The sequence below is a fragment of the Martes martes genome (genome assembly GCF_963455335.1).
Source record: "Martes martes genome assembly, chromosome: 3".
Taxonomy (NCBI): domain Eukaryota; kingdom Metazoa; phylum Chordata; class Mammalia; order Carnivora; family Mustelidae; genus Martes; species Martes martes.
In genome coordinates this window covers 2,620,753-2,646,675 of record NC_137890.1, presented here as the reverse complement: position 1 = coordinate 2,646,675, position 25,923 = coordinate 2,620,753, and the positions used below count along the sequence as shown (strand labels likewise).

At 50.4% G+C, this 25,923-nt stretch overlaps 1 protein-coding gene across 1 annotated transcript in view; it reads right to left on the bottom strand.

The window, feature by feature from the left end:
* Nucleotides 1–25,923, bottom strand: part of COL4A1 (collagen type IV alpha 1 chain) — a 132,339-nt gene that overhangs the window by 51,069 nt on the left and 55,347 nt on the right. The window contains exons 2-6 of the mRNA XM_080798539.1: nucleotides 24,905–24,964; nucleotides 1,512–1,601; nucleotides 1,379–1,423; nucleotides 326–370; nucleotides 158–220 (exon numbers count right to left, since the gene is read on the bottom strand). Coding sequence (XP_080654665.1) covers nucleotides 158–220; nucleotides 326–370; nucleotides 1,379–1,423; nucleotides 1,512–1,601; nucleotides 24,905–24,964 — 303 coding nt within the window. The remainder of the gene's footprint in view (nucleotides 1–157; nucleotides 221–325; nucleotides 371–1,378; nucleotides 1,424–1,511; nucleotides 1,602–24,904; nucleotides 24,965–25,923) is intronic.

Genomic DNA, 25,923 nt, shown 5'->3' with positions numbered 1-25,923 from the left:
GTTTCTTGAACACTAAATATGGGGAAAGTGCAGCTCCTCATCGGATAAAAAGTGCTTTGAGGGGGTGTCTGTCCAGCTGGGGCAGCACCGTCCGACTTCTCCACACGGGAAGCCGGGCAGCCTGAGCGCGAGGGAGGGGTCTTTGTCCCAAAGTTACCTTTGTTCCATTGCATCCGGGGATACCTGGAGGACCGGGGGGACCGTCTTGGCCAGGAATACCCTGCAATTAAGAAGGTTCAAAGGTTGCCCAAAGAGGACCGCCCAATGGCGCCGTCAGTCCCATCAAGCGTCTCACCAAGGAAGCACGTGCATTTTATCTACGTACCGGCAGTCCTGGGTTTCCAGGGTAACCCGATGCTCCCGGGGGTCCCTGTAAGGGTAGAAATGAGAGAAGGCACTGAGCACGGGGCCTCATCTCCTCCCACCGCACCCACCTGGCTAAGTGCCCACAGCCTCCCACCCGGCACATGGGCATTCTGCGGGAGCACGTCTACACCCAACATTGACTCGAATCACTTCTAAAATCAAGGCTACACCCTCACAAACTGACTGTCCTCATTTCACACTCTGTGATTTCTAGGGAAACTCTATACTGTTTATTACACGTATAAATATTACGTTATATACATCATATCCATGTAAACACATTAAGTTATGTATGTATAAGCAAATATAATTTACATCAAAATCTCAGATCGCTGGGGCCAAGAGTTCGTGAGATCAGTCATCTCACTGGGGGAAGAGCACCGAGTCCGTCCCCGAGGAGCTCTGCACCTTCTCCCTCCCGGGTAGCTCCCGGGCCCTTGCCGTGGCCTCTTGCCCCAAGAGCGCCAACAACTTGCCCCCCAGCTGGGTAACAACAGCAGAAGGAAATGCCGAGAGCATCCTCCTGCCTCTCTACTCTCGAACCCTGCTCTCAGAGGTCTTCATCTAGGCCTTTCACAGGAGTGGAGGCACAAGCCCCAGGCAGAGCGAGAGGAGCAAGATGAGCTCTCCGGACGCGAGCGCTTCTCACAAAGGAAGCCCTTCCCTTCGGTGACTTGTAGACCTGTCATCTCCCCACCCCCACAACAGAGCAGGTCCATGAGAGCCGGTGAGGAAGAGCACATGGGAGAAGCACGGGGCGGGGGAAGCCAGCCGAGGAGGGGTGGAGCCGTGGCCAGCACTCACGACACCCGTCCTGGCCCCACGGGCCCTGCGAGGTCATAGCGCTGGACGGAGAGGCAGGCGACGGGACAGGTGAGGAGAAGGGGTGGAGGGGACGCCCGGAGGACGGCTGGGAGGCGGGGGGGAGGGGGAGCAGAGAGCCATCTCGGGGAGGCGCCCCTGGGTCCCGTCTCACCACAGCATCACAGACTTAAGTCACACTTGTACTCACTCTGGTCCCTTTTGTTCCGGGCAGCCCAGGTTCTCCAGTGTCGCCCTGAAACCAGACAGAAGTGTCACCATGAGAAGAGTGCGGAGCACCTCAAACCCACACCCACCGGCCCCCATGACACAGCCAAGCTTACCTTTTGTCCTGGTGGCCCCTGCGGTCCCTCGGGTCCTTGCATCCCAGGAAACCCGATGACACCTTGCAACCCTGGGAGGCCCCGTTCGCCCTGTGGAGGAGCAGCAGCAGGTCAGGAGGAGGCGTTGGACGACACGGAGGAGACGAGTCGGCACTCACCCTTCCACGTGCCACCCAGCACCGCGCAAATCTACGCGGGCATCTGAAAGCCGACGCCGCAAACTAACTCCTGTTTCGGGAGGCTTCTCTCCACGGCACTTCAAGCTCTCTGAGGACAGGACTCTTCACACCCAACCCCTGGCACATGCTTTCCACGCATGATACGCCAAATGCTAAATACTTTATCGGGTAATTAAAATAAGGAAGAGTTGGGGTTTTCTCACTGAGTCAATCATGCGCTCAGTCATCTAGTGGGATCGTATCAGCAGCAGGCACAGCGCCAAGACCCTGTAAGCAGACCGCCAGTCGGTTCTTCCTTCCGATTCCTAGGAGCTGTGTGGACGGAGCTCACGGTGTGAGCTGCAGCACGAGAGGCAGAGACTTCTCTGTGCAGCTCGCAGTCTGATGATGGGCTTTCAAAAGCGTCCTTAAAACGTGTTTTTTTGCAAAGGTATGATCCAAGTTTAACTATAGTCTCTGCCCTCACGGAGCAAAAGAATAAAGTAAGAAACATTATCTTTAGAATACTATTATTTGGACAGTCCGAAAGGCTGGGGCTCTGAGCCCCAGGCTGACCCTTGAAGGACAATAAGTACATGAGGAGGAGAGAGGAGCCAGTGAGGCCGGATGGTGGCAAGAGGACAGCACTGAGGTCGATTGAGCCACGTGAGCACAAGAAGTTAAGCAAAAATACAGCGATCACAGAGCATGGAGCGGAGAGGCGTCCACGCCCGCCCTGCACACAGCAGTTCTCCCAGAGGCATCGGTGAGCCCATGACCTGGTTCCGCGACTGTTAAGGAAGACTGCCACAGTTAGGCCGCCGACAGAAAAGCACCCATCATCACGATACGAAATCAAGAAAACCCATTTTCTTTACAGCCTGTGGACTCGAACGCAGCCGTATGAGACCAAGGGTGGAGTGAGCGGCCATCGCCAGGGGACGCGGAAAGGCAGAAGGTCCTCTGGATGGCAGAGCACACAGTTCCTCCCCAGTTCTCTTAGCTCAAGGTGAGAATAAGCCGACAAGCCACACATTCCATAGCGTCCACACGTACCTCCAGAAAAGGTCACCGCGGGTTCCCGAGAGGAGCCTCACTGTGGCACCGACGGAGGGAGACAGGGCGAGGACTCCAGACACCGCCCAACTTTCCCAACCACTTGGCTTGGGACTTGCTGGCAAATTCACTGCCTGTTGCGTTTTTAAAATGCAGAATGTGGTTCTGCACGTGGGACTCCAACCGCTGTGTTTGTACGGGCCGCGGGATTCACTGGAGGTGTGAGTCGAGAGTCCAGAAACAGCATGTGAATCAACGGGGAGGGGATTACGGCAAACCCCAGCATGTATAATAACACAGTAAATGGATTAAAGGAAATCAAGGCCTGCAGCCCGGCACACCCGGGTGGACAGCGGCATCCAGGGAACGGAACTTCCCTCAGCATAGGACCTCACACGGAATGCCAGCGCCTGCTCCGGAAGGCCTGGGACGGCCGGGGACGAAAAGCACTTCCGGACCAGGACTGGTCTCCCTGGAAAGCGGCTCCCATAGGTTCACTGTTAACCTGAACCAGGACGAGTGTGCTACAGCCACAGAGAACGCTGACCACAGAGACACACCACACACTGTCATCGTGCCAACCCCCTCCCTGATCCTCGGACGTGGGAAAATTCTACCCGAAACAAGAGATGTGAACGACAAACAGCTGGCTACGAAAACAAAATGAACACTGCACTGTGTCTCCCCAAAAAGCCTGACATGGCATCGGAAGGAAATGCGAGAGGCACATCAGCGTAAGAGTCTCCAGTGTTTTCGGCAGTGTATTTTTAGTACTTAATTAGTATCTGGCTCTATCACTATGAGACCCGCTGCAGATAAGGCTTTCATTCTCATTTTAACCATGGAATGCATGGAGGCCAGGAGCCCGATTAGCTGATTCTTACAAGTTTCTCATTGAGTCAGCGCTAAAGCCAAAAATAGAAATGAGGTCAGCCTGCACCACAGTCCATGGTTTTTCTAGGTCACTAGAGCAAGCCGGTTCCCAGCAAACTGTTAAACAATTCACCAGCATTAACCTATCCCCTTTTATGTCCATTTCACAGGTGGGGGCACTAGGATTCTGATGCTTAACTGACTTGTCACATGTCACCGGATAACCCCCACACGCTGCCAGGAACAGAACTCCGAAATCTGACTGCCAGTCCTCGCTTGCGCACAAGAACACATTCTTTCCCAAGGGTCACCGGAACACTTAAGCAATCCATATATCCCAAGAGTTTTGAAATTAAGTAGCCAAGAAGGCAGTGACTCCTCCACCAACATGGCTCTGGTTATCTCCCACAGTTTTTTTTTTAAACTTTCCCACTCTTTTGTTCAGACAAAAGTGCACATGAATAATCTAATAGCCCGTGCCCTGTCCAAGGCAATTATGGGCACCAGAGCGGAGCCAGCAGACAGAATAAATGTTCCAACATCTCCACCGTTAGCTGGCAAACAGCACTCACTGCGTGCGGGCCAGATGACTTCTCTGAGCTGTTAGCAGATAGATCTTTACGGCCGTCGCGGGGAGAGCAGAGCTGGTTGTGCTGCTCGTGCGCAAGCCAGAGTTCGCAGCTGCAACAGCGAGACCACAATGGTGGCCACCCACGTGCTGGACCTCAAGGCAGGACGTGTACAGTCCAAGCCCCTGAGAAATAGCCCCCAAGTCATCTAGTTCCCATGCTGTGTTAAAGGCAAGGTCCCAAACATGGCAGCCACGTACTCATGCCGGGCACAAACGGAGCCCACAGCCAGTGTTCATCCCGGTCAAGAACATTTCAATGGAGGAGAAAAGAGAAGTTGGTAAAATATTACCCAAAAGTTTTGATGCAATTGCATTCAGCAGTTTTACTCTTCAACGTCAGTACAATGTACTATACTAATTACCAAAAAAGTGGATGTGCCAACAATACAAGTGATCACCACTGCAGCCTCAAATGATGGAATTCAGAATTTAAAGAGGAAGACCAAAATGCCATCGTTATAAAGACGAAAAAATACAGCCATGGAGAATAATCTTGGCATCCAAATTAGCCATTCTAAATCGGGCATGAAATAGAGTTTCGTGGATGGAGCAACTTAAAAAATTTTGCATAAAATTTTGCATAAAATATGTATTATCTAAAAGAAGGAGATACTTTTTAAAAAAAATCCATAAAATATGGGAACAAAAGATTGTTATGATTATCAGTCATTTCCCTTCCTTTTAAAATGCTCATGGAAACAAGTTCATAATGGAAATCAAACGCTAAAGCCTTACCCCTTCCTGTCTACGTCAGAAATCCAAATTCAAATGAAGCTCCCGGGATGGTTAATTTTCAAATAATGTGAAGCTTCCGACTTTGAAGGGTAACATAATCACCAACGACAGACACCACCAACAAACAAGCAGGCATCGGGTCTTACCATCAGAGACCATATTGTGCCTGTTTCAATGGTCAGCATGAGGTCACATTCTTTCAGTTAAATTCTAAATTAATTTTTCACATCTGAAACAATATGACCGTAGGTCTTTGCAGGGCACCAACCCACAAGCAGAAGTGTCCCGCTGCCCCGGGCCGGCCAACCACAGTGGGTCGAGCCCCGTGTGGCTACATACGCTTGGATTCATCTGTTATGAAGCAGAACAGACCCAACAAGCGATATTAACTAGATTTTGTGGCTGTATTTCCATCTCTTGGAAGTAAACACTTTAAAGGCAGGGATGTAGTTTTGTTCATCCACAGTGAGTGCCACAATCTTTGAATTCGGTAAAGATCGGTGTGTGGATGGGATGAACCAAGCAGCGGTGAACATGACCGCTGGCGTGAAGCAAGACTGTGCACGTGCCCCCAGAAACTGACAGCACGGCGCACGACGGTGGCTGGGCAGCTGGGTCCCCTCCGCGGCCTAGAGCCCCGTGGGCACCGTCGGAGCCTGGCCGACACGTGCGCCCATGGCCGAAGCAGCCGCAGGGAGAGCAAGCCATGGTCGGGACGTGACACCAGATCAGCTGTTTCTTTCTGTCATGGGTGCCTGGAGATTTCAATTTCCACACGAAGCTGCAAACGATTGAAGGAATGAGAGCATTTGCTTTTGGAGCCAGAGCTCACCAAGAATTCAGTGATGGGGAAATGATTTCAGATGATGGGTCACAGTCAGTCAATGGGTGGCGTGGGGATTCGGCCAAAAATTCCACAAGAGCAATTCTTTGAGCCCAACAACCATCAGACATCTGCAGGACCATTTCCTGAATGCCGACACTGCTGGGAAAGTGGTGGGAAGTGTCACGGGGTCCTGGAAAAACTGTGTGACGAGGCCCCACTGGGAGCTCCATCCACACTGAGAAGCCTGACATCATGGCGGCAGGGCTGGCAGGCGGCCCAGGAGAGGCGGGAGGGGACACACAGCCGGAGGCCGATACACTCTCCTAAGGGGAGGCCGAGTACACCGATTCTCCTTTGCAGGGGACACGTGCACGGATCGCTCAAAGAACGTACATACATTAACGTAAAGTATACTGTGCTTCTTTGATGAATTAAACATAACACGAAGATTGTTTCCAGTAACGACTCTATCAGTACTGTTATTTCTTGCATTAAAGCAGGAAAGAGTAAAGCAATCATGGTCAGAAAGCATGGCTACTAATCTTTATTTTCTTCTCCGAACTCTGATTTTCTCTCTCAAACCCTGGTGATGTTCAGCTTGAAAGTCAATATTTGGAATCCTTACATTGTGCCTCTCCAGCAAATATGTGTTAGAGCTGTAGCAATTATGCATGGAGGGGGAGAAAAGATGAGTGTTTAAGAGATTGTTCCTAGAAACGAGGACATTCCCACCTTTACAAATTCAAACAAAGAAAAGAATCAGAAAAGTGTAAAAAAGAAAAAGAAAAAAAGTCCCCCAACACATGCCCTTCGAGTTCATGACCTGATGTGCTGTCAGGTCCGTTCTCTTCCTAGGAGCGCTCTGGACCCATCCTGCCTCTGCTAACCCATGGGGGTTGGTCTGGGCAAGGAGACCCCACCCGCCTCTCACCATGTGAACACAGCCAGGCTTGTCGTGACTTCTGGGGCCGCAGTTGGTCAAGTTTGCGTGGAGAATGGGGCCAACCGGCGTGCTGAGCCGTGGGAGTGGGAGCTGGCACGAAGGCCTTTCTTTCCTTCTGCCCACCTGCACAGCCCGTTGTGCAGGGCTCCTGGGCGGAAATGCTGGGCCAGCAACGGAGATCCAGCTCATAGATAAGGCCCACCCATGCCCAGGTGATAGCTTGTCAGCCTTAGAGCCCACAGCACTTAACACAGAACCCTCTCCAAATTGCCATGTTCAAGGACAGATTTCCTTTGGTTAAATCCCAATACTGAAACACTTCAGCCCGTGGTAAATTCCAGCACAATTCTTGGAAGTCTCAGCACTGCTATGAAGCTCGCTGGTAGAACTCATGGCTCAAATCATGCATAACACAAAACAAGCAGAATGACAGGACAGAGAAAGTAGGTGCACAAATCTATTTCAGATTACTGGGCTCCCACAAAGAAGCGAACCCTAGATAGATACTTTGATCTACAAAAGTCCACTCTGTACGTCAACTTGTGAGAAACAAAGAATTGCAAAGAGTTCTTTACAAAATACTTCCCAAAGAACGGTCACTCAACACAAAAACTTGGAAGAGCTCTAAGTGCTGTCCTAATAAAACTAAAACTGTTCCGCTAAAGCCATCAAGAGCAAACTGTTCCCCCTCACTGATCTAGCGGAAAACACTTTCTAAAGTGGAAGGCACACCTGAGTGCTGAAAATCCTGAAAATCTTCCAAAGATCCTCGGGACTTACAGAAAGTTCCTGACACTCCTCCCTAGCTGGAGGCGAGGACATTTGCTTCAGTCGTGTGTCTCTTACCGTCTTTCTGAAAAACCAGCCTAACACACTTCCATTAATTCTTCCTCTGAAGCAGTAATCTGCTCAGAATATTTCTAAGTATAAATATTTAAGCCATTCCCCTGAAGGAGTCAGCTTCCCAAACTGGAAATAAGAAAAATATTGTGGTAACTGTTTTCCAAAGTCTCTTGGACGTATTCATTCAAATCCTGCGTATACGTACGCTTCCTGATAAAGGGAATCTGATCAATAGCTTGTTTCCATTTTCCCGTCAAACCACAACCAAATGCGGCTTGTAGTCCAGAAACATGTGTATTTCCTGGCCTCATGCTCTAATAAACATGTTCGAATTTCAGTAAGAAGGTTCACATCTCTTGATGGCTTTTCCTGCCCAGCCCACGCCTCCCGCTCTGCCCCACACCCCGGCTGTCCACCACCTCCTGGGCCAGCGCCACCCCCCCACCCCCCCCCGGCCCCGGGGCACTGTCCAGCCAGGTTCAGAGAGAGATGCTCCCACCTGAAACGTCTGCATCCCTACTCCACCCGTACCATCCCTGGCACCCGGGCACAGCCCCAGGGTCTCAGCTGAACACCCCTCCTCAGGGAAGACCTCCTAGACACAGGCCATCTGAAGAAAACTACGACATCTGACTGACCCCACTCACTGGAGGGGCTTTGAGAAGCTCTTGTAAAGAAAGCCCCCAGGGCTCCAGCTTCCCGCCACTAGGGGGCGCTAAGGGACTACACTGTTTTCCAATTAGCCCCACCTTGAACCTGAAGCCTCCAGCCTTTCTTCTTAAATATTAGTTACATTAATATATTAACTATTCAGAGCTGTCGAGATATTAGCATGGGCACAGCTCGGAGAAATCAGTCTGATAAGGCCTAAGAGACAGAACACCCAGGGAAAGAAAGAATTCTAATTAGAATTAAGTATGAAGCTAGTAACCTCAACACGAAGGCCCTTGGTAGCAGGGGATGGCGCGGACCCCACCGGTAACATGAATGATGGCTACTTCCCAGATCGCTGCGTCCATTCATTCTATAAACTCAGAGTGTCTGGACCAAACAGTAATACAGGGAAGAAAGGGTGAATTCAGTTTTCTAAATGACTGCACAGAAATAGTACACACTGGAAAAATTTTTAAGTCCTACAAAACACTCATGAAACAGGTACAGCTAGGGAGGCAGGGGGTCTCTAAGAAAGCATTACCAACTACCCAACCGCCAGGAGGATTTATTTAAAGTCTTCTCTCTGGTCCCTTCTACTGCAAGTTTATAGGAAACATATATATAAGGAAATTTGCCTATTCTCCTGATTTTTGTCATCTGTGAAGAAAAAACATCCACCCGATTTTTAATGGCTTCCAGAAAAGACGATTAACATCTCCCTTGCTAAAAACTTGATTTCACAATATGGAGTTCTCATAAAAGTCAGAATCACAAATATCTCTACCTTATCCTATCACTTTACATTCTGCTTCCCATAAACAGACTTAGAAATTGTGTTTTAAAGCAGAAAAAGAATACAGGAAGAAAAGGTGCTTTACTGCAGCTCGGACCCTCGTAGTGGCTGTGGCAGGTTGTCTATGTTGTGCACTGCAGAGAGTAGGGGACAAAATCCAGCCGCAGCTCAGCACCGGCGGGTGGGGGAAGGGGGCAGTGGTCAGGAGCAGAAAAGCCACCGCTAGAAAGAGACCCTACACAGGCGGTCTATCTATGAATGAATGCTAACAAAGTTGCACTGGGGTGGGGGAGAGAATGACCCTGCCTGGGAAGAGCTACACTTCCACTGACCAGCACAAGCAACTTTTTTTTTTTTTTTAACTTCCAAGCGACTTATCAAAATTCGATGTCATAACTTAAAGATTTGGGGGACGGTGAGAGGTTGCAAGAAGATAACTGATGGACAACAAAATAACAAGGTCATTAACAAATAGCAAGAGGTAAGCAGCTCTCTGAGTTTGGACAGGGAAAAAATACATCTTTTACTCAAAAAGACAGTTTACTCTGTGTCCACTATCGCTAACCTTGAGATTTGAAGAGATGTGTCTATGTGATCAGTGAATTTGAGAAACAATTTGAGTAACTCGAACTGAATTTGGGCAATCAGAGCAGAGCGCCTAAATAGACCATCAGTGAGGATGTCATTCACCTGAACTTGGAAATGCCTTTGGGTGTGTGATGAGGTCCTGGAAATGCGTGCATCCTGAACAAAATCAGCACACATTAAAGTCAGGAAGTGCCACGATCCAGGTCAGGGATTTTTTTGGAGTCCTGTGTAACAGTAAATAAGAAAAATGCAAAAGAAACATCCTGACAATAGTAATTATAATTAATAATACAAAAGGCATGCAAGATAACCTTCAGGTTTAACCTTGAAAAAACTGCCGACTGGCAATTAGGAGAAAATTTGTGTGTGTGTGTGTGTGTTCTTAAAAAAAAAAAAAAGTAGGTTAAATACTACTATCTACCAAAATTAGGTTTTATGGGTGTCCTGCCAGGGGGCATTCCCTGTTCCCCAGAACCTAGCGCAGAGAGCACACGGTAGGTGCTCATTAAATATTTGCAGGAGTGAATCCAGAAAGATAAAGTGTTAAAGATTCCAAGGAAATAATACAAGCCCACCAAGAAGACAAAGAATTGGAGATCCTATTTTCAAACTTGACTGCAAAACAGGTATCCTCGCTCTGGGTTAGCAGAGGAGATCTTACTTCCCACCTTCTTGTCTCAGTGAGGGCACAGATAATGCTGTGCGGTGGGGAGAACCTCGGCCTCCAGCACCAGCCACTGAGACTCTCTGAGAATTGGGTTTGCCATCTTCCAGATGGGATGATGCTACCTGCCTCCCACGGGACTTGGTGAAGGATCAAATCTGATTGAGAATTCCCCTACTCTGCGCTGCATCAGAGACTGAGCACGGGATCACGGACCGCCTGTATTTACACACAGATAGTCTGCATTTACGATCACGATTTCTCAGTCCATCAAGTCAAATGCATTTCCTATGAAGCCACAGAATATCTTAAAAGGGAAAGAAAATGCAGGGTCACTTTTTTCCCTTCCCAGCAGTCATGACCCATAATTATCTCATTCTTGTTTTTGAGGCTAAATTGGACAATGGAAAATAAGGATTTCTTGGGTATTAACAAGTTAGGATAGGTTTTCCCTTTTAAAGAAATTCCTCATTTATCTGATGCACAAAGTTTGTTTTTTTTTTTCCTTAATTAATACATCTGATACTAATTCTTTCCCAGCTTGGAATATTGTTTATTCCTCACATGAGCCTGAGTCTGTGGGGCCACATGGTCACCAACTCGTCCATGTCCCCAGTCTGGGGCCCTGCTCTGTTTGTAGCCACAGGTGTCCGATGTCAAAAAGATTTTGTTTCCTCTCGCTCTGGCAAAGGGACTTGGCTATGCTACATTGCTAACAACAATCTCCCTCAGCGTGCGGCAATAATTTCAAGACATCATTAATCACGCTCAGAACCCAAAAGATAAGAACAGTTCCAAGGAGCTGAAACATGACAAGTCAATTCTGCCCATACTATATAGTGCAAAACTGGGAGAGCGGAGGTTTTACAAAACCCACAATTCACTTGACATCGGTAATTTGAAAAAGCTGTGGTCAAACACCATCAATGTCAATTAATAACTGAATTTTAACCTATTTTCGGTAAACACCACTAATTCTCTTAAAACATGTACAGTCATTCAAGCAAAGAAATTAAGCAAGATACTGAAGGGGTTTCATGGATCAAGATGTTGATTTTACGCCTGAATAGCTAAGTAAAGTGTACAGTTGCACCATCAACACAAAATCATGGTGTATAAATGAACACAATAAATAACTAGTTCTTAAATACTTAAAAACAGCCTTCCCTTAGGGGGTAGATTCCCTTCACCACAATGTTGTTCCCAGAATTGGCAAGACTGTTTCCAAAAGATAATGTGGAGATATATTTTAAGCCAAGGTATGGCCAAAATATTTTAAAAACTGAAGTTAATAGGACCTTATTCCTTATTTAATGTCCTTTTTACTATATTTATTTTGTAAAGGTTTCAAAGGTTCAATTTATAAGACAGTTTCTTGCATTTTTATTCTTACTTAATGTTGAGACTAAAACACTCTGTTCTTTGGCTAGGAGAGAAGATGCAGAAATTTGCCTAAATTGCATTACAGTTTGTAACCTAGAGAAATTAATGTTCTCATAAAAAACAGATTACAGATTTGTAGAGTCCAATGTGTGAGATTTTACTTTGTATTCTGTATTTAAATTTAAAAAAAAAAAAAATCAGAAGACAGATGACCCAAGTGTAGATGGGCGGGGGGATGCGTGAAGAGGACGGTCGGGCCACACCGGCCGCAGCGCCCGGCCACTCCCCACTCCGGGCACCCCGCACACGACCGAGGCCATTTCTCCTCGGCCAGAGGAGGCTGATCGGCCCAGTACCGACAAGTGGGCTTCCCGCGGCCCCGGCCCCAGACGGAGGAGCGCCAACTCTCTGATCCCCGCGCTCCCGCAGCGGGGACCCCCGACGGCTCTGGAAGCCTGGTGGGCCCCAAAGCCGGCGCTTCCCCAGGGGAGAGCGGACGCCCGGGTCTGGAAGCGGCTGTTCGAGGCTCCGCGAAAACCCTGCGGTGGCACATGTGTCCAGAGGAACAACCGCGTCACGACCAGGCGCTCGGCCGCTCCCGGGGGCCCCGAGCCCACCTGGCCCCCGGGCGCCGCCCCCTGAGGCCGCGGTCAGGGAACCGACGCGGCCCCCGACAGGGCTGCGGCCCCGCGGCGGAGCCGAGTCACTGCGGAGTGACCGACCGACGGTCCGCCTCTGCAGGGACACGGCCTCGCGGACGCGCTGGAGCGCACGGGGCTGCGCCGGGAGCCCAGCCCCTGACCGGGCGCGGGGACACGCGCTCCTCCGTCGCGGGGCGGAGCAGGGTCCTTGTCAAGCGGCAGACTCGGGGGGCGCCCGGCTGGCTCGGGTGGCGAAGCGTCCGCCTCAGGCTTGGGTCGCGACCCCAGGGTCCTCTGGCCGAGTCCCTCGTGGGGCTCCCTGCCCAGCCCGGAGCCTCCTCTCCCTCTGCCGCTCCCCCTGCTTGCGCTCCCTAATAATAAAATCCTAGAAAAACCACAGATCTTAAACCCCTAACCCCTTCGCAGAGATCCCACCGTGTGAGGCACCGCTTGGCCTGGGGAACGGCCTTAGGGTCACGCCGCGGGCCCGCCTGTCCCCAGGCCGCCTCGCCGGCGCCTCACGCAGCCGGAGAGCCTGGAAGGGCCGCAGCAGCCCCGAAGGCGGGGACCTCCGTGTCGCCGTGCGGTCGCAACGCACCCAGCAAGGGGGGACGCATCGGCCGCTCCCAGCAGCAGTTTCCAAATCACCGCGTCTCTCCCCGCTGCGGGGCTCGCGGCTCCCCGAGGGCGGCAGGTCGCAGCGGAGCCCGGCGGCCGGTGGGCGACCATCGGGGCGGTCTCAGGTCACTTCGTCCTCCACCCCCGCCCCCGAAATCTCCGCCACGAAGGGCGAGCCCTGACGGAGCCGCGAAGGGGAAGCCGAGCCGGGGAGGAAGCCCGGGCCCGACCTCGGGGCCGCCCTGCGGGACACGAGGCCGACGGCGAGGGGGGCCGCGGGACGGGGGCGCCGGGGCTGGGGCGCGCGGGCCCACGCGGAACCCCGCCCTCGGCGCACGCCGGCCAGCGAGTGCGCGGCCCCGCAGACGCCGGCGGGGGAACCTGCCCCGGCCGGGCCTGACCCTCCGGCGCCTCCCGCACCCGCGCTCCTCCGCACAAACCGCGCCTCGCTCCGGAAAGGCCAGGGGGCCCAGCGCCTCCACAGGGCGGGCCGTGGGACACTCGGGCCCGGAAGTGCTCGCACGCGCAGCGCCCCGCCGCCCGTGAGGACTCCGAGTGTGGGTCAGACGGACGCGCTGAGAAACGCGCACCCGACGTCAGGACACAGGACGGCCCCCGGGCCGGACGCCGCCATCCTCGGCGGGGCGGGCGTGTGTGCGCGTGCGCACGTGTTTCCGCGGTCACGTGCGTGTATGCAGCCGCGCATGCGCGCGCATGCGCCTCTGCATGCACTCGCCAGCGCCTGACCAGGGAGCCGAGGCGCGCGGCTCGGGAAGGTGAACGCGGCGCGGCTCCGCTGGGAGCGGCGCGGAAGCCCGCAAGCCACGGGAGAAGAACGGAGACCTCAGGTGGGAGGCAGGTGAAGAGCCAGATTTCCAAAAAGGAACGAAAGAGGTGCCTGGTGCCTGCGCCGCGGGGCTCTGAGAGCCCCGAGGCCCTGCCCCGAGCTCCCTCTGCGGCTCCGCTCCCGCGCTCGTGGCCCCGGCCGCACGGGGTGCTCGGCGCGCGCGGCCACCCGGGGTCCGTGGGACACCCCCAGCTCTGCGCTGCTTCGTGACGCACTCGTACTCCGGCTGGCACTCGGTCCCCGCCGCGCACGCCGTCTGCCGGCGGCCCGGGCATCCAGCGCGCCGCGGGGTCCCCTCTCCCGGACAGGACGGACGCCCCCTCCGGGCCCCCTGAGACGGCGGGGCCACAGCCTCCCGCTGGGCTCCCAGGGCTCAGCCTGAGTGCCCCGGAATCCGCGGAGGTGCCTGGTCCTGGGACCGAGACGCCAGACCTCCGGCGCTCCTGCTCCTTCCGGGGGAGAGCGTCACCGCGCGTCCTCCGGCCGCACCAGCGGGGCGGGAGGATGTCCGCAGGCGCCCGGAGAGGAGGCGCTGTGTCCCCGTGCGGGAGACGAGGCAGCATCCCCGGCCCCCTGCGTTAGGAAGCAGAGGGTCTGGGAACAAGACTGTCCCGCCCCTTCCACCCTGGTCCATGAAACCCTGACCAGACCCGAGGCAGGAGGTCCAGCCAAGGCCTTGCAGAAAGATACACACTCTGCTTTTTGCCAAATAACTTCACTTTCATAAAAACATGTCCTTTAACGACTTGGGGTCTTATATGTGGAAGTAAGACTAGGAGGGGGAGCGGTGCAAGGGGTCCGTCATCCATGGAAATTTCCAAAGCATCCAATTTTCCACCCCAAACTAGGGCAAACATGAAAAACAAGGGAACAAAATTGGAGGAGGGGGTCTAACTCGGGAGCCCGAGTTTTTAGGTGCTGCTAATCCGAGTTTGCCCGGATTTCAGGTGCCTCCTCATGGAATGTTCAGTTTGCCTTTCCCTGGCCCAAAACCCTAGCTCAGCTCTGGTCCCTACAGGGCTCACTCTCGCAGCACTGTCTCCCTCGGAGCAGATGGCAGAGTGTCCAGTCTGGGGTTTATGGGTGCCATTACTCTTTAATGTTTTCCTGTGCTGTGAGATCGTGAGGGCCATGAGGGCAGGTATCACACCAGCCCCGCTCACCACTGCCTAGGGCCATCAGCACACTGCCACACAGAGCAGAAGCTAGTAAGAACCCCAGAATGAAGGGCGGGTGGGGTGGGGCGGGGCGGGGCGGGATGGGATGGTGGACATTACTTTTCTGGCTCCAGAAGTTCAGTGGATCTTACTATAGATAGACTTTGTTCCTTCACCAGTCTTCTAGGGGAAGCCATTTCAAAATCAGGCTGTTAGCTGGACACTAAAAGTCTCAGAATTCACAGCAGCTTACAGCATAGATTTCCTACCTAGCATCAGTGAAATCACAGATGACCGTCATGTGCTTGGATGGGACATCCATCAACTTCACGATCACACAAGATGTGTGTAAGGGATTCCTGTCTATCCATTGCCAGAAGCACCTTTCAGCTCTTTGTAGGCTGGTCTGGAAGCCCGCGATCAGCACCCCCTCATGCTAAGGAAGGGGAACCCCTACCGAAGGACCAGAAGCCGGGAATGATTTCATGGTGGAACAGCAGCAACCAGCCAAGAACCATTCCGTGTTAGCTCCTCGCACGCCCCTGCGAAGAAACGGGGCAGCAATTTACATCTTCGGGCCAGATTAGCCCTGTACTTTTATAAAACCGTGTGCTCAAGCGGCGGAGGTGGGCTCAGCCATGGTGGAGACCAGACTGTTCAACTGCACCTTTAACGTTTCTGATGGATTTGCCAAAGGGGAAAGAAGACAGGGGCACCACTTCCCAGCACATCTGGTTTGCTCGTTACCGCTGACTAATTCTTCCTTTGTGTGATGGCGCATTGTGCTGAGCCACTCGACAAGGATGAGGGTTCTGCTAATATCATTTTTGTGGGTGCAGCTTTCCACGCCCACGTGACATAATTCCTTTGCCTCCCTACGTGCCGTCTGGAAACATATTTTCAATGTTCGTGATACTCTACCAACAAACAGGAGGAAAACCCAAATGCACCATTTTCACGTGTCAGGGTTGGGTTTACGGTGTCTTTGATCTTGAATTAAAACACACAGTTGCGTGTTACTCCTTCCAGAAAAAAGTTGTATTCCCGACAAGCAATGTGTTCTCAGGATCCTATTTACCAAAAAGAATTTTTTCTCCCCATCCACAGTCAAGACGAGGGCCGTCGGGGCCCCGCACTGGGATGACGGTGTCTACTCACATGAGGTGTGTTGGGCTTTAAAAGTCACAGGACACAATATTCCACTCAGGAAATTTGATTTTCTGCTACTCCTTCTAAACATGGAAACAAGATCAAATCACTATTTTTAAAGCCGCACTAGATGAGTTGTGTTCCAAATATAGCTGAAAAGCAAAAATGTCAGGTTTTTTATGATTGTAATGGATCACAAGTGTCAGTGTCTCAGAAGCACATGAAAAGGGGCAGATTTTATGGAGTGGAGAGAAAGAGGCAGAGGGACGGAAGTGGGGACGGCACAGCCCATGATACCTCCTACGCTAGGGGAGGGGGCATCCCCATGGTGTCCAAAGCTTAAGTGAGACATCCACGTGGGGCTTGTGTGCAGAGTAAGATAAACCCACTGAACATAGATCTGTTCGTACTCACTTCCCTATGGCATATGGTGACCATTGTAACCCTTGGATTTAAGTTTTTTAAACATTTAAGGCCAAAGGACTATTTAAAAAAAAAAAAAAAAGACAAAAGTAGGTGAATGTGGGAACCCATGTTGATTCTCATGAGGATCTGCCAGATGATGAGTCATGTGTAATATGTGGAAATAGGAAATAGGAGACATCTGGAAAAAATCTTGGCATTACAAGACACCAGAAAAAACATGGAAAGGGGAAAGAGGGTGTATTAGCCCACGGGATCCGCCAACAGACAGAGAAGGAACATGCCATCAGACCCTGCAACAAACACCGGGTGCTCCCAAAGTGATCAAAGTAGGCACTTGGGGTGCCTGATCCCTCCCGTGGCAAAAATAAAGGAAAGTTCTCAAAGGTTCCCCTTGTAAAATCGAGAACAGGGACAGCTGGCTGGGGGAGGGGAGGGACTCAGGCAACGCCTGCAATTACATGCATGTCAGGAAAAGCAGCTCAGAAAACCCTGCAGGGGGACTTGGAATGCATAAACGGAGAGCTGGGTCCCCTTATATTTTAAGGGATAAGGATTCTGAAAATGGACGATAAAATCACAACACTGACTAGAAATTGGACAGTGTTTCCAGACAGACCTCCCAAGTGAGTGCATCTCATTTTTCCTGCACCAAAAGCATCCAAAAGCTATAAACATGCTTCCTAACAATGGTTCCGTGGTTGTGAAAACATCCTAACGTCTCTTTAATTGAGGTCCTGGGAGAGCTGCTGCCCCAGGTGTACCCAGTCCATGGCTCTGGTCTTGCAGACTTCACGTGGGAACTGGGACGCCCCCACCAGGCGGGGTCCACCTCTGTCTTTACACCCAGAAGCCGGCCCGCAGCCAGGCCGGCCAGCAAGGTCTGTCCCCATGTCCACGCAACTTTAAAATTCCGCTACTGCCAAAGTGACACGTACCCACCTAATGACATGTTCAGCTTCCCAAGTGCTTTTACACAATGCCTTCCACTTGACCCTTCAGCAGCTCGGAACCTGCCGGTCTAAGCCCCTTCCTCGTTCTTAGGGGAACCGGTTGACATGACCTGATAGGACAGACTCAGCTGGGAGATGGCGATTCTCACACAAGAATCACGGCTTTGATTCCACAAGACAGTTCTTCCCCAAAGGCTCTCCCCAACCTGACAGATGACCGAACGTACCTGGAGAACGGTACATGCTGTGCCACGCCTTGAACACTCAGAAGCTTATTTAAGATTCTGAGATGCCCCAGCTTGGAAACCACAAACAACCAATAAACTGTAACTCAGTGTTCCCCAGATTCATTTGTCCTTGGAATGTTCTTCCTTATTCCATCCCAAAGGAAACATCTATTAACATCTCAAGATGCTCCTCAGATCATCGTCTGGGGAAAGGCCAACCTGCACACTGTCGCCTTTCGGAAATGCTCAAAAACACTTATAAAAATAAAGATATCCAATCAGTATCAAAAATACCAGAAGTTATTTCAAATATGCTAAACAAATCTTAATTTTATTAACTAAACTTCAAAATATTAAGAGGTTTAGGTATTAATATTTTGTGGTAAGCAGCACTTTCTTCTGTATTTTGACTATATATTTCAAATTTTACTAGTAGAAAGATGGAATTTATTTTTAAATAGACTAGATTTTGAAATTCTCACTAATTCAGATGGAGTGCAGTATTTAGCAAATAGATTATCATTATTATTGATTCATTATGAATAATCCAAATCAGTTAATTTGAAGTTTCAAAGAATTTACACAAAGTATATTTACTTCCATTTACTTGAAAAAACATTAACTCTCTAGGGATAAATATGACACCTTTAGTATTTAGAACAATGATTAATATAATTTAGTTTATGGGAAAAATATTTTCAATACCATGACAAAAACTAAGAAAATAGTATATAACGTGTATGTGTAATTCTATATTGAGTGAAAACAGAATAACTAGTTGTTCTATAAAGTATAACATACAAAGCACTCTAGTATTTTTTATTTCATAATGAACCCACGGCCAAAAACATTTCTGTTATTAGCCATGAGTAAATGAAAAGAGCGATGAAATAAATATGTGAATTAATTGAAGACCACTCAATGTTGTCCCCGTCTCAAAAAAAAAAAAATTCATTTAATATTGAAAGAAAAGTATGAGCTCTCTGTTGATGGTTGTAGGAGAAAGTGAGACCCTTTGTCGTTAAAGCAATGTCAAACCCTGAGGACTTCTGAGCACTGTAAGATGCACGGGCTAATCCCCACACTCCCATCCAGCGGGTCAGCAAGGTCTCTGCCAATGATGGAAATTGGCCAATGTAAAATGGCACAGAGAATTACAAAGTGGGAAGTCTTGCCTCCTCTCTTGTCTTTAGAAATGATGACCCTTACAGCATTCTTTGCACTTTCTTTCTTATGTCTTGTGCCGTTGAGAGAAAGACCCTAAAAATACTTGTTTGTTGTCTCTCGAAGTGCCTGGCAAAGTAGCGGCTGAGAAGGGCACGCGACGCACTCACGGCCACACAGCAACTCTGAGCAGCCTGTGGAAAGAGAGGATGCCTCTCTCCAGCCATAGACGAGGCTGAGAAACAAGAAGATGGCCCTGTCTCTGACCGTGCCCGGAATGCCTAAGAAAAGTGGCCATACTCACCTCCGGGGAGATCAAGGAGGCACGCCCACTACGTAAGAAACAGAGTGACTCCCTCTGGACCTCTGGACCAGAGTGATGGATTTCCTACAGGACACAGACCGTGCCGGACTTCCTGAAGGACAGGGTGGAGGCCCCTCGACCCCCACCATGCAGGTGCTCTGGGATCCTCTGATGCTGGCCCGAGAAGCCCGCTCCTCAGGGTTTTATTCTGAATGCTGTTGGAATGGAAACCCCCGAACGTGAGCGAATGCGGATTCCTCGGGCTGGGCTTCCCCTGAGCTGCCTCTAGTTGGGAGTGGGGCTCAGACGTGGGCACATGACCTCCGGCCTGCTGTGTGTCACAGACAAGGTGGCTCCCTGTGGTTATCTGTTTAACCCAGCGGATGCTCGTCTGCAACAGGAACGGGGAGGTCTGCCCACGGCCCCAAAGGCATAGGTTCATTTCTTTGCAGTCCCCCAGTAGTCCTTTCCTTCGCTTTCCCGGGGAAGGTGGCCAGCCGCACAACGTCCACCGCATGGATTCAGGTGTGGAGCGACAGGAGCTTGCCCAAGACTTTGGGAAGCTCTGAACCGTGAGCTCATCTCCTTGGGCGCCCCCAGATCTCGCTCTTCTTACTGTGCATGGTGGGATCTGACTAGCGCTTGGATCCTGCTGCTCGCCTCACGTTCCCGCTACGAGATGCGGCTGCCTCCGTGGCTCTCGATCCCGGTAGGTTTTGCTCCCCACCTCCCCCGCCCCCAGAAGACGTGTGGCCAAATCTGCAGACGTTCTGGTTGACACAGATGGGGGAGAAGGTGCTGTCAGCATCGGGTAGGAGGCGGCCAGGGGTGCTGCTAGGCATCCTGCCAAGCCTAGGAACTCCCCACCACAAAGAACGAGCCCACCTGAAAGGTCAGGAGTACCAAACACAGAGAGCCTGGACTAGCTGGTTTCTTCAGCTGGAAAATGGGTATAATAATAACACACATGAAAAATCAGCACCGTGCCTGACCCAAGGGAGATGTTCAATGTACATCAACTCTCTTCTCTTTCTCACTCTGACACCCCAAAACCAGGATTTCCCTGGCCTGCCAAGATCTGCTGTGAATCAGCAGAAGCTACAATTTAGTGTCAAGATGAAGACAGATGGGTTTGTATGGAGGTCTGCTGTGGGATGGTCACTGTGGCAAACCAGCTGACAGAGCAGCCCGCCATCCAGTGCAAGCCGGGAAGAGAGCGTGCCACGTAAAGGGTGACATGAACATCCTCCCAGATTTCTAGGGCCCAAAACAGAGCCACTTCCAGACTGGCCAGACTTCTCCACCCTTCCAAATCAGATAAGGCAGACATTCTAGACAAAAACAAATTCCATTTTCAAAGTTCTGTGCTTTGCGATCGATCTGGGACTGGCCTATCTGACCACCGAGCCGCCCTGTGTGGACCCCACATGCGGAGCAGACCGCACACTCAGCAGTAACAGCAGAGTGCGCTGTTCCCCCCAACACCGCTGGCAAGGATCAGGGTCCCAGCAGGTTCAAGTACACTGAGAGGTTATGAGATACCCACGCAGTTCTCGTTATGTAATAGAAATACTGTAATTCTGTCTAACAAAGACTGCTCCCAAGACCGTGGCTGGGAATGTCCCTTCCCAGAGTCACTTTGTTGGGGCTCACCAAGCCTTCTCTAGGATACACTGACCGGCCACGAGAGCTGTTTTCTGGGATTCGTGGGCTGAAATCCTGTGTGCGTCTTTCTGCCTGTGAGTGACAGGTGATCCTACCCTACACCCAAGCAAGTCGGGGGCTATTAGTGGACACCTAGTATGCCCGCACCCTACTTCGTCCCTCATCTTCCGGGCTCTGGGCCTCCAGGCCACTCTTCTGTCAGGACAACCGTACCATCTGTTCTTTCTACTGTGTCTCCTGCAGTGCCATCATTTGCTCCTAATTAACTTTGTTATTTACTTCAGAGGCAGACCTCTCCCCTCTCTGGTTTAACTTGGAGTTCCTTGTTTTGAACGCTGCAGAACAGAATGCTAGCTTCCCACTAGCGTGGGCTCCCATGGTGAAAATACCTCAAGGACCTCTTACATAAACTCCATTTTGGCAAAATGTAAATGGCCAATTCCCAAGCATACAGCAGTAACTCTTGGGAACGCGGTGCCTCTCCTACTATCTCACGTAGTTGAGAAAATCAGGTTATCGAGCAAAAGAAGAGCTTAACTTTTGGCCATCTCTGCATAAGCGAGCATTCAGAACGCTAATCAGTTTAAGTAGATAACATTCCCACAGCACCGAGGTCCCGGGAAGAACGCAAAGTCATTGTGCACAAACCAAATTAACGACCTGAGAGAGACCGTCTGAAGATGGGAGCGCCAGCCGGGGAAGTGGGAAAACACACAATTCTGCCAGGACCTGAAGTCCCGGGGAGGCCTCGGGTGGGCCTCCGAGCAAGACCCCCAGGGTTAGATCGAGAACTACGGGATTGTAACGCGACCTCGGATCTGCTGCATTAACGCTTCTTCGATCTGGAGAACAGAGGGCGTTCCACTCATGACATCTCCATGGAAAACAGGACTTCGCCAAAAGAGATCTGGCAGCTGATCCTGGAGACATTCCAGTGTCCATCGGTGGATCCCAGCAGCCAATCCGTGAAGGGGTCCCTCAAGGAGATGTGGAAAAGACATGGCTCAGAAACCAGGATTTCCACATTTCTGAGGTGGCTGACCCTCTGTCCCACTTAGGTAACTCCAACTCTTTCTGAGTTATGTGGCTCTGGTTAGCCCACTTTTAAAAAGAGGTCAAAATTCATTTAGCTTGCAGACATTGAAGAAGAGCAGAATAACTCCTGGGAGAACCACAGACGCCCAGCAGGAGCTCGAACTCAGGCCTGGAACCCGAACCACCAGGCTGGGCTTCCCTGGTTCACTGTGCACTGGCACCTGACCAGCAGCGCGGCCCGTCGTGCACTGGCACCTGACCAGCAGCGTGCCCAGGCCTCGCTCTGAGAATGGGGGGCAGTGGAGAAGGACCCGTTTCCCTCACTGATGTGCCGGCAGAGAGTGAATGTGTCTGCTCTCTGACCTGGGGATGAGGGGAGGCCCTGCGTCTGAAATTCCAGCTCAGCTGTGCTCCACTCTCTAGGGCCATTGCACTGATTATTTTAACATCAGTTCCAAGACAATTCATGGAAATTTAAAATGTCCTCTTTCCATGGGGTGAAGGACCTCTTCCTTGGTCACACATGCTGTGTGAACCATGGGACCTGAGATATTTCTGCTCAAGAGGAGAAGACAGCTCTTCATTTTTTGTTGAAAGGACATAAGACTAAACCACTTGGCCATTCCCCTAGACTTCAAGAGGCCTTCTGAATCCATTTCACAATTACAGTCTTTGAAAACACAAATTCATAACGGCTTAACCCACAGCTTACAGGTAGTTTATTTTAAATAATCTTTCTTTCAGAGTAATGTCGAAAATCCAAAGTGGGTGGAGACTGGGTGCTGAGAGAGCAGGGTCAGCCAGGAAAGGTCGTGGAGGGCCTGGATCCCGGATGTCTGGTCTGCTTGCTGGGAAATCTTCTGGAGGCTTAGCAAGGGGGAGAGTAGAATTCTATTCGTTCCACCCAATTCCAACAAGAGCACCAGGGCTTTCCAATTTCAAGGCTCAGGTTGGCTGGTCACAGTGCGAGGCTGGCCCGAGCCCTCATCCCAAGGAAGGAGCACAGTCTAGTGGCACGTCTTCATCCTCAACACTCCCGAGACCTTCCAGCACCCACGTGGGAGGCTGGCCCTAGAGCACGGTTCCTGGTCAAGATAAACACAGACCTGGCCTCACCTGAGCACACCGGCCACAAGGGTTTCCTCAACGCTCAGTTTGAAAAGCAGTGTTTTTGGACGTTCTGCTGGTGCAGTTGGGTGTAGGTGATGCCCAGGACTGAGATGTGGCCCTGCCTCCTCTAGCGATATTTGAACCAAGGCCCTGACTAGCCATCCTCAAGTCATGTTAAACTCGGCCAAAATACCTGGGAGGTCTACTTGGTTACATATTAATGGGTAGATTTGGGGTAAAAATGAAAATTAAGCAGGCTAGAAAGCACACAAACAGAACAGGAAGTCTGAAAAACCAGAGCCACGGGGGGATGCCACCAAGGTCTGCAGCTGCTGGACGGCGGGGGGTGGAGGGGAGCCCGGAAAGTCATCAGAACGGACCGTGTTCTCTTCGAGAGTGAGTCACACGACCCCTGTCCCCCCGAGCCCTGATGCCTTCAGTTACAAGAAAAACACAGCGGTGTTGACACAGGCCTTCATTTCCCATTTGTTGACACAGGTCCTACTTTTTATAGTTTCAAGAATTTCTGTGTTAGCTCAGTGTGCCGATGTCTATAATTCAAGTTAGACCAAAAGGGCTGGGGGACACTGTGGTGTTTACACACTTGCCTCTACCGTAAAGTCAGTCCTAGGAGTGAACACGGGAACTAGCCGGGACAACTCGCCAAATAGGAAGACGAACAGAACGCAAAGGTGAACTAGAGCTGACACGGCCGGTAAGGAGAGATGCCAGCGGATTTTCACGCACTGCATTTATTCCGAAACGATCCAGGTAATACTGGTGTCACCAACTAGGAGCATATCTTTTTAAAAAAATAATGTTGGTACCTTTTAGCAAGAGGCAAAAACAAAACAAAAACACAACACACGTTTTCTGGGCAGACTTCTCTGAATTTCAAGAGTGAGTCTGAGACCTGATGGGCCTCCAGCAGGCCATGAGCAGGGGAAGGAGCATCCCAGCCGGGCTGACCCCCTCCACATCTGGAGAGCAGGGCTCTCCCCTAACCCCACCTGCCTCAGGCCCCCGCCTGCAACAGGCCAGCCCGACTGGCTACCGGGCTGTGCCCTCTTAACTGCCATACCTGGTTTCTGGGGCCTCTCCAGGCAATTTCGGGATCCTGCACTGTCGCTGGGGAAAACCAGGCAGGCACCCGCTCTCACAAAAAACTAAAATGCACCCATCGATTGCCCTCCAATGAAAATGATTTATCCAGATCCATGGGTCTCAAATGGGAGGGGGGAGCACTTGCTTAGAAAAAAACTATTTTAATTTGACATTTGGGGAACAAGAACTATTTACTGTTTTCATAAATAAATCTGGACAAGTGCGTTAAGGATTAAAAATTGGTTAAAAATACTAATTTGAGGGGCGCCCTGCAGCTTAGTGGGTTAAATCCTCTGCCTTCAGCTCAGGTCACGATCTCAGGCTCCTGGGATCGAGTCCCACATCGAGCTCTCTGCTCAGCAGGGAGCCTGCTCCCCCACCCCCCGCCACCTACTTGTGATCTCTCTCTGTCAAATAAATAAATAAAATCTTAAAAAAAAATACTAATTTGAATAAAGGCCCTCAGGTGCAATAGAAACTTTTCCTTTTTTGAGAAAAATGCTGAGTTTTATTCTGACACATGGATTCCAAGGAATACTATTGGCCCAACAGATTTTCTGCCAATACACATGTCCCTTCTTGAGTCAAAAAAGAAAATAGACCAAATCCCTTTTTCTACATTAATTGCCACTAATTATCAGCATCTTTGGGGAACCACTGTTGAGATTTCCTAGACACCACATTAAGCCTGGTTGTGCCTCTTTATATCACTCTGGGGAAATTATTAAAATAGTATAAGGCTTTAGCACAAATGCTGATTATTGGGTTAGATTTGATGTTGTTTCTAATGATTTCCATATTAATGGCAATTCAAAACAAACTGTTACAACTTAAGCTTTGGCCACTTACCTTCTGTCCCTTCACTCCATGACAGTCACACTTCCCACAGCCAGAGCCAGCACAACCACCCTGGAAGGAAGAAAAAACACCTTTAAATAGAAGAACTCTTGCAAATTGAGGTCACTTTTTGAATTGAAATGATTTTGGCATCTTCAGCAATTTATGGGAGATGTCCCACCCTATTATTATGAGCAAGACCTTAAAATATGAGATCCGGATTTGCTCTAATGAGGTTGTCACGTACATGCCCCGTGGCTCCTCTCTCTTGCCCTAACAGATGAAACAGCCAGCCCGGAGGAGAGCAAATCAAAGCATCACTTGGCCCACAAAGGGAAGGCCATCATTTATACTTTTTGAAATTGCCTCCCTAGAGATGATTCTAATAGGACATCAACCGTATCTGTAAGGCTGTGATTCTGATTTAGGACTTTCAGACCTGAGACCAGGGAAACTGAGGGCCTAGGAGAGCAGAGTCCATGCTTTGTCCCTTGAACTCCCAAGGACACAGAAGCATGCAACAAACATGTGTGCAAAGAAGAAATAAATGAAGGAGTTGATGTTAAGCCCAACCTTAAAGAACGGATTTTTCACTCAGTTAGAGCTTGAATGAAAAGAATCCAAGCATGTAATAAAATCTGGAGAAAGGGAACATTCTCCAGAATAGATCACATGTTAGGCCACAAAACCAGCTCCAACAGATTCAAGGTCGAAGTCATACTATGCATCTTTCCTGACCACAATGCCATGCAACTAGAAATCAGCCACAAGAGAAAATCTGAAGGAGCACAGATACATGGACGTTAAATAACATGCTACTGAACAATAAATGGGTCAACCAGGAAATCAAAGAAGAAATTAAAAAGTACAAGGAAAGAAATGAAAATGAAAACACAATGGCCCAAAATCTCTGGGGTGCACCAAAAGCAGTTCAAAGAGAGAGATTAAGAGCAACACATGCCTATCTCAAAAAGCGAGAAAAATCTCAAATAAAAAACCTGGCCTTACACCTAAAGGAGCTAGAAAAAGAA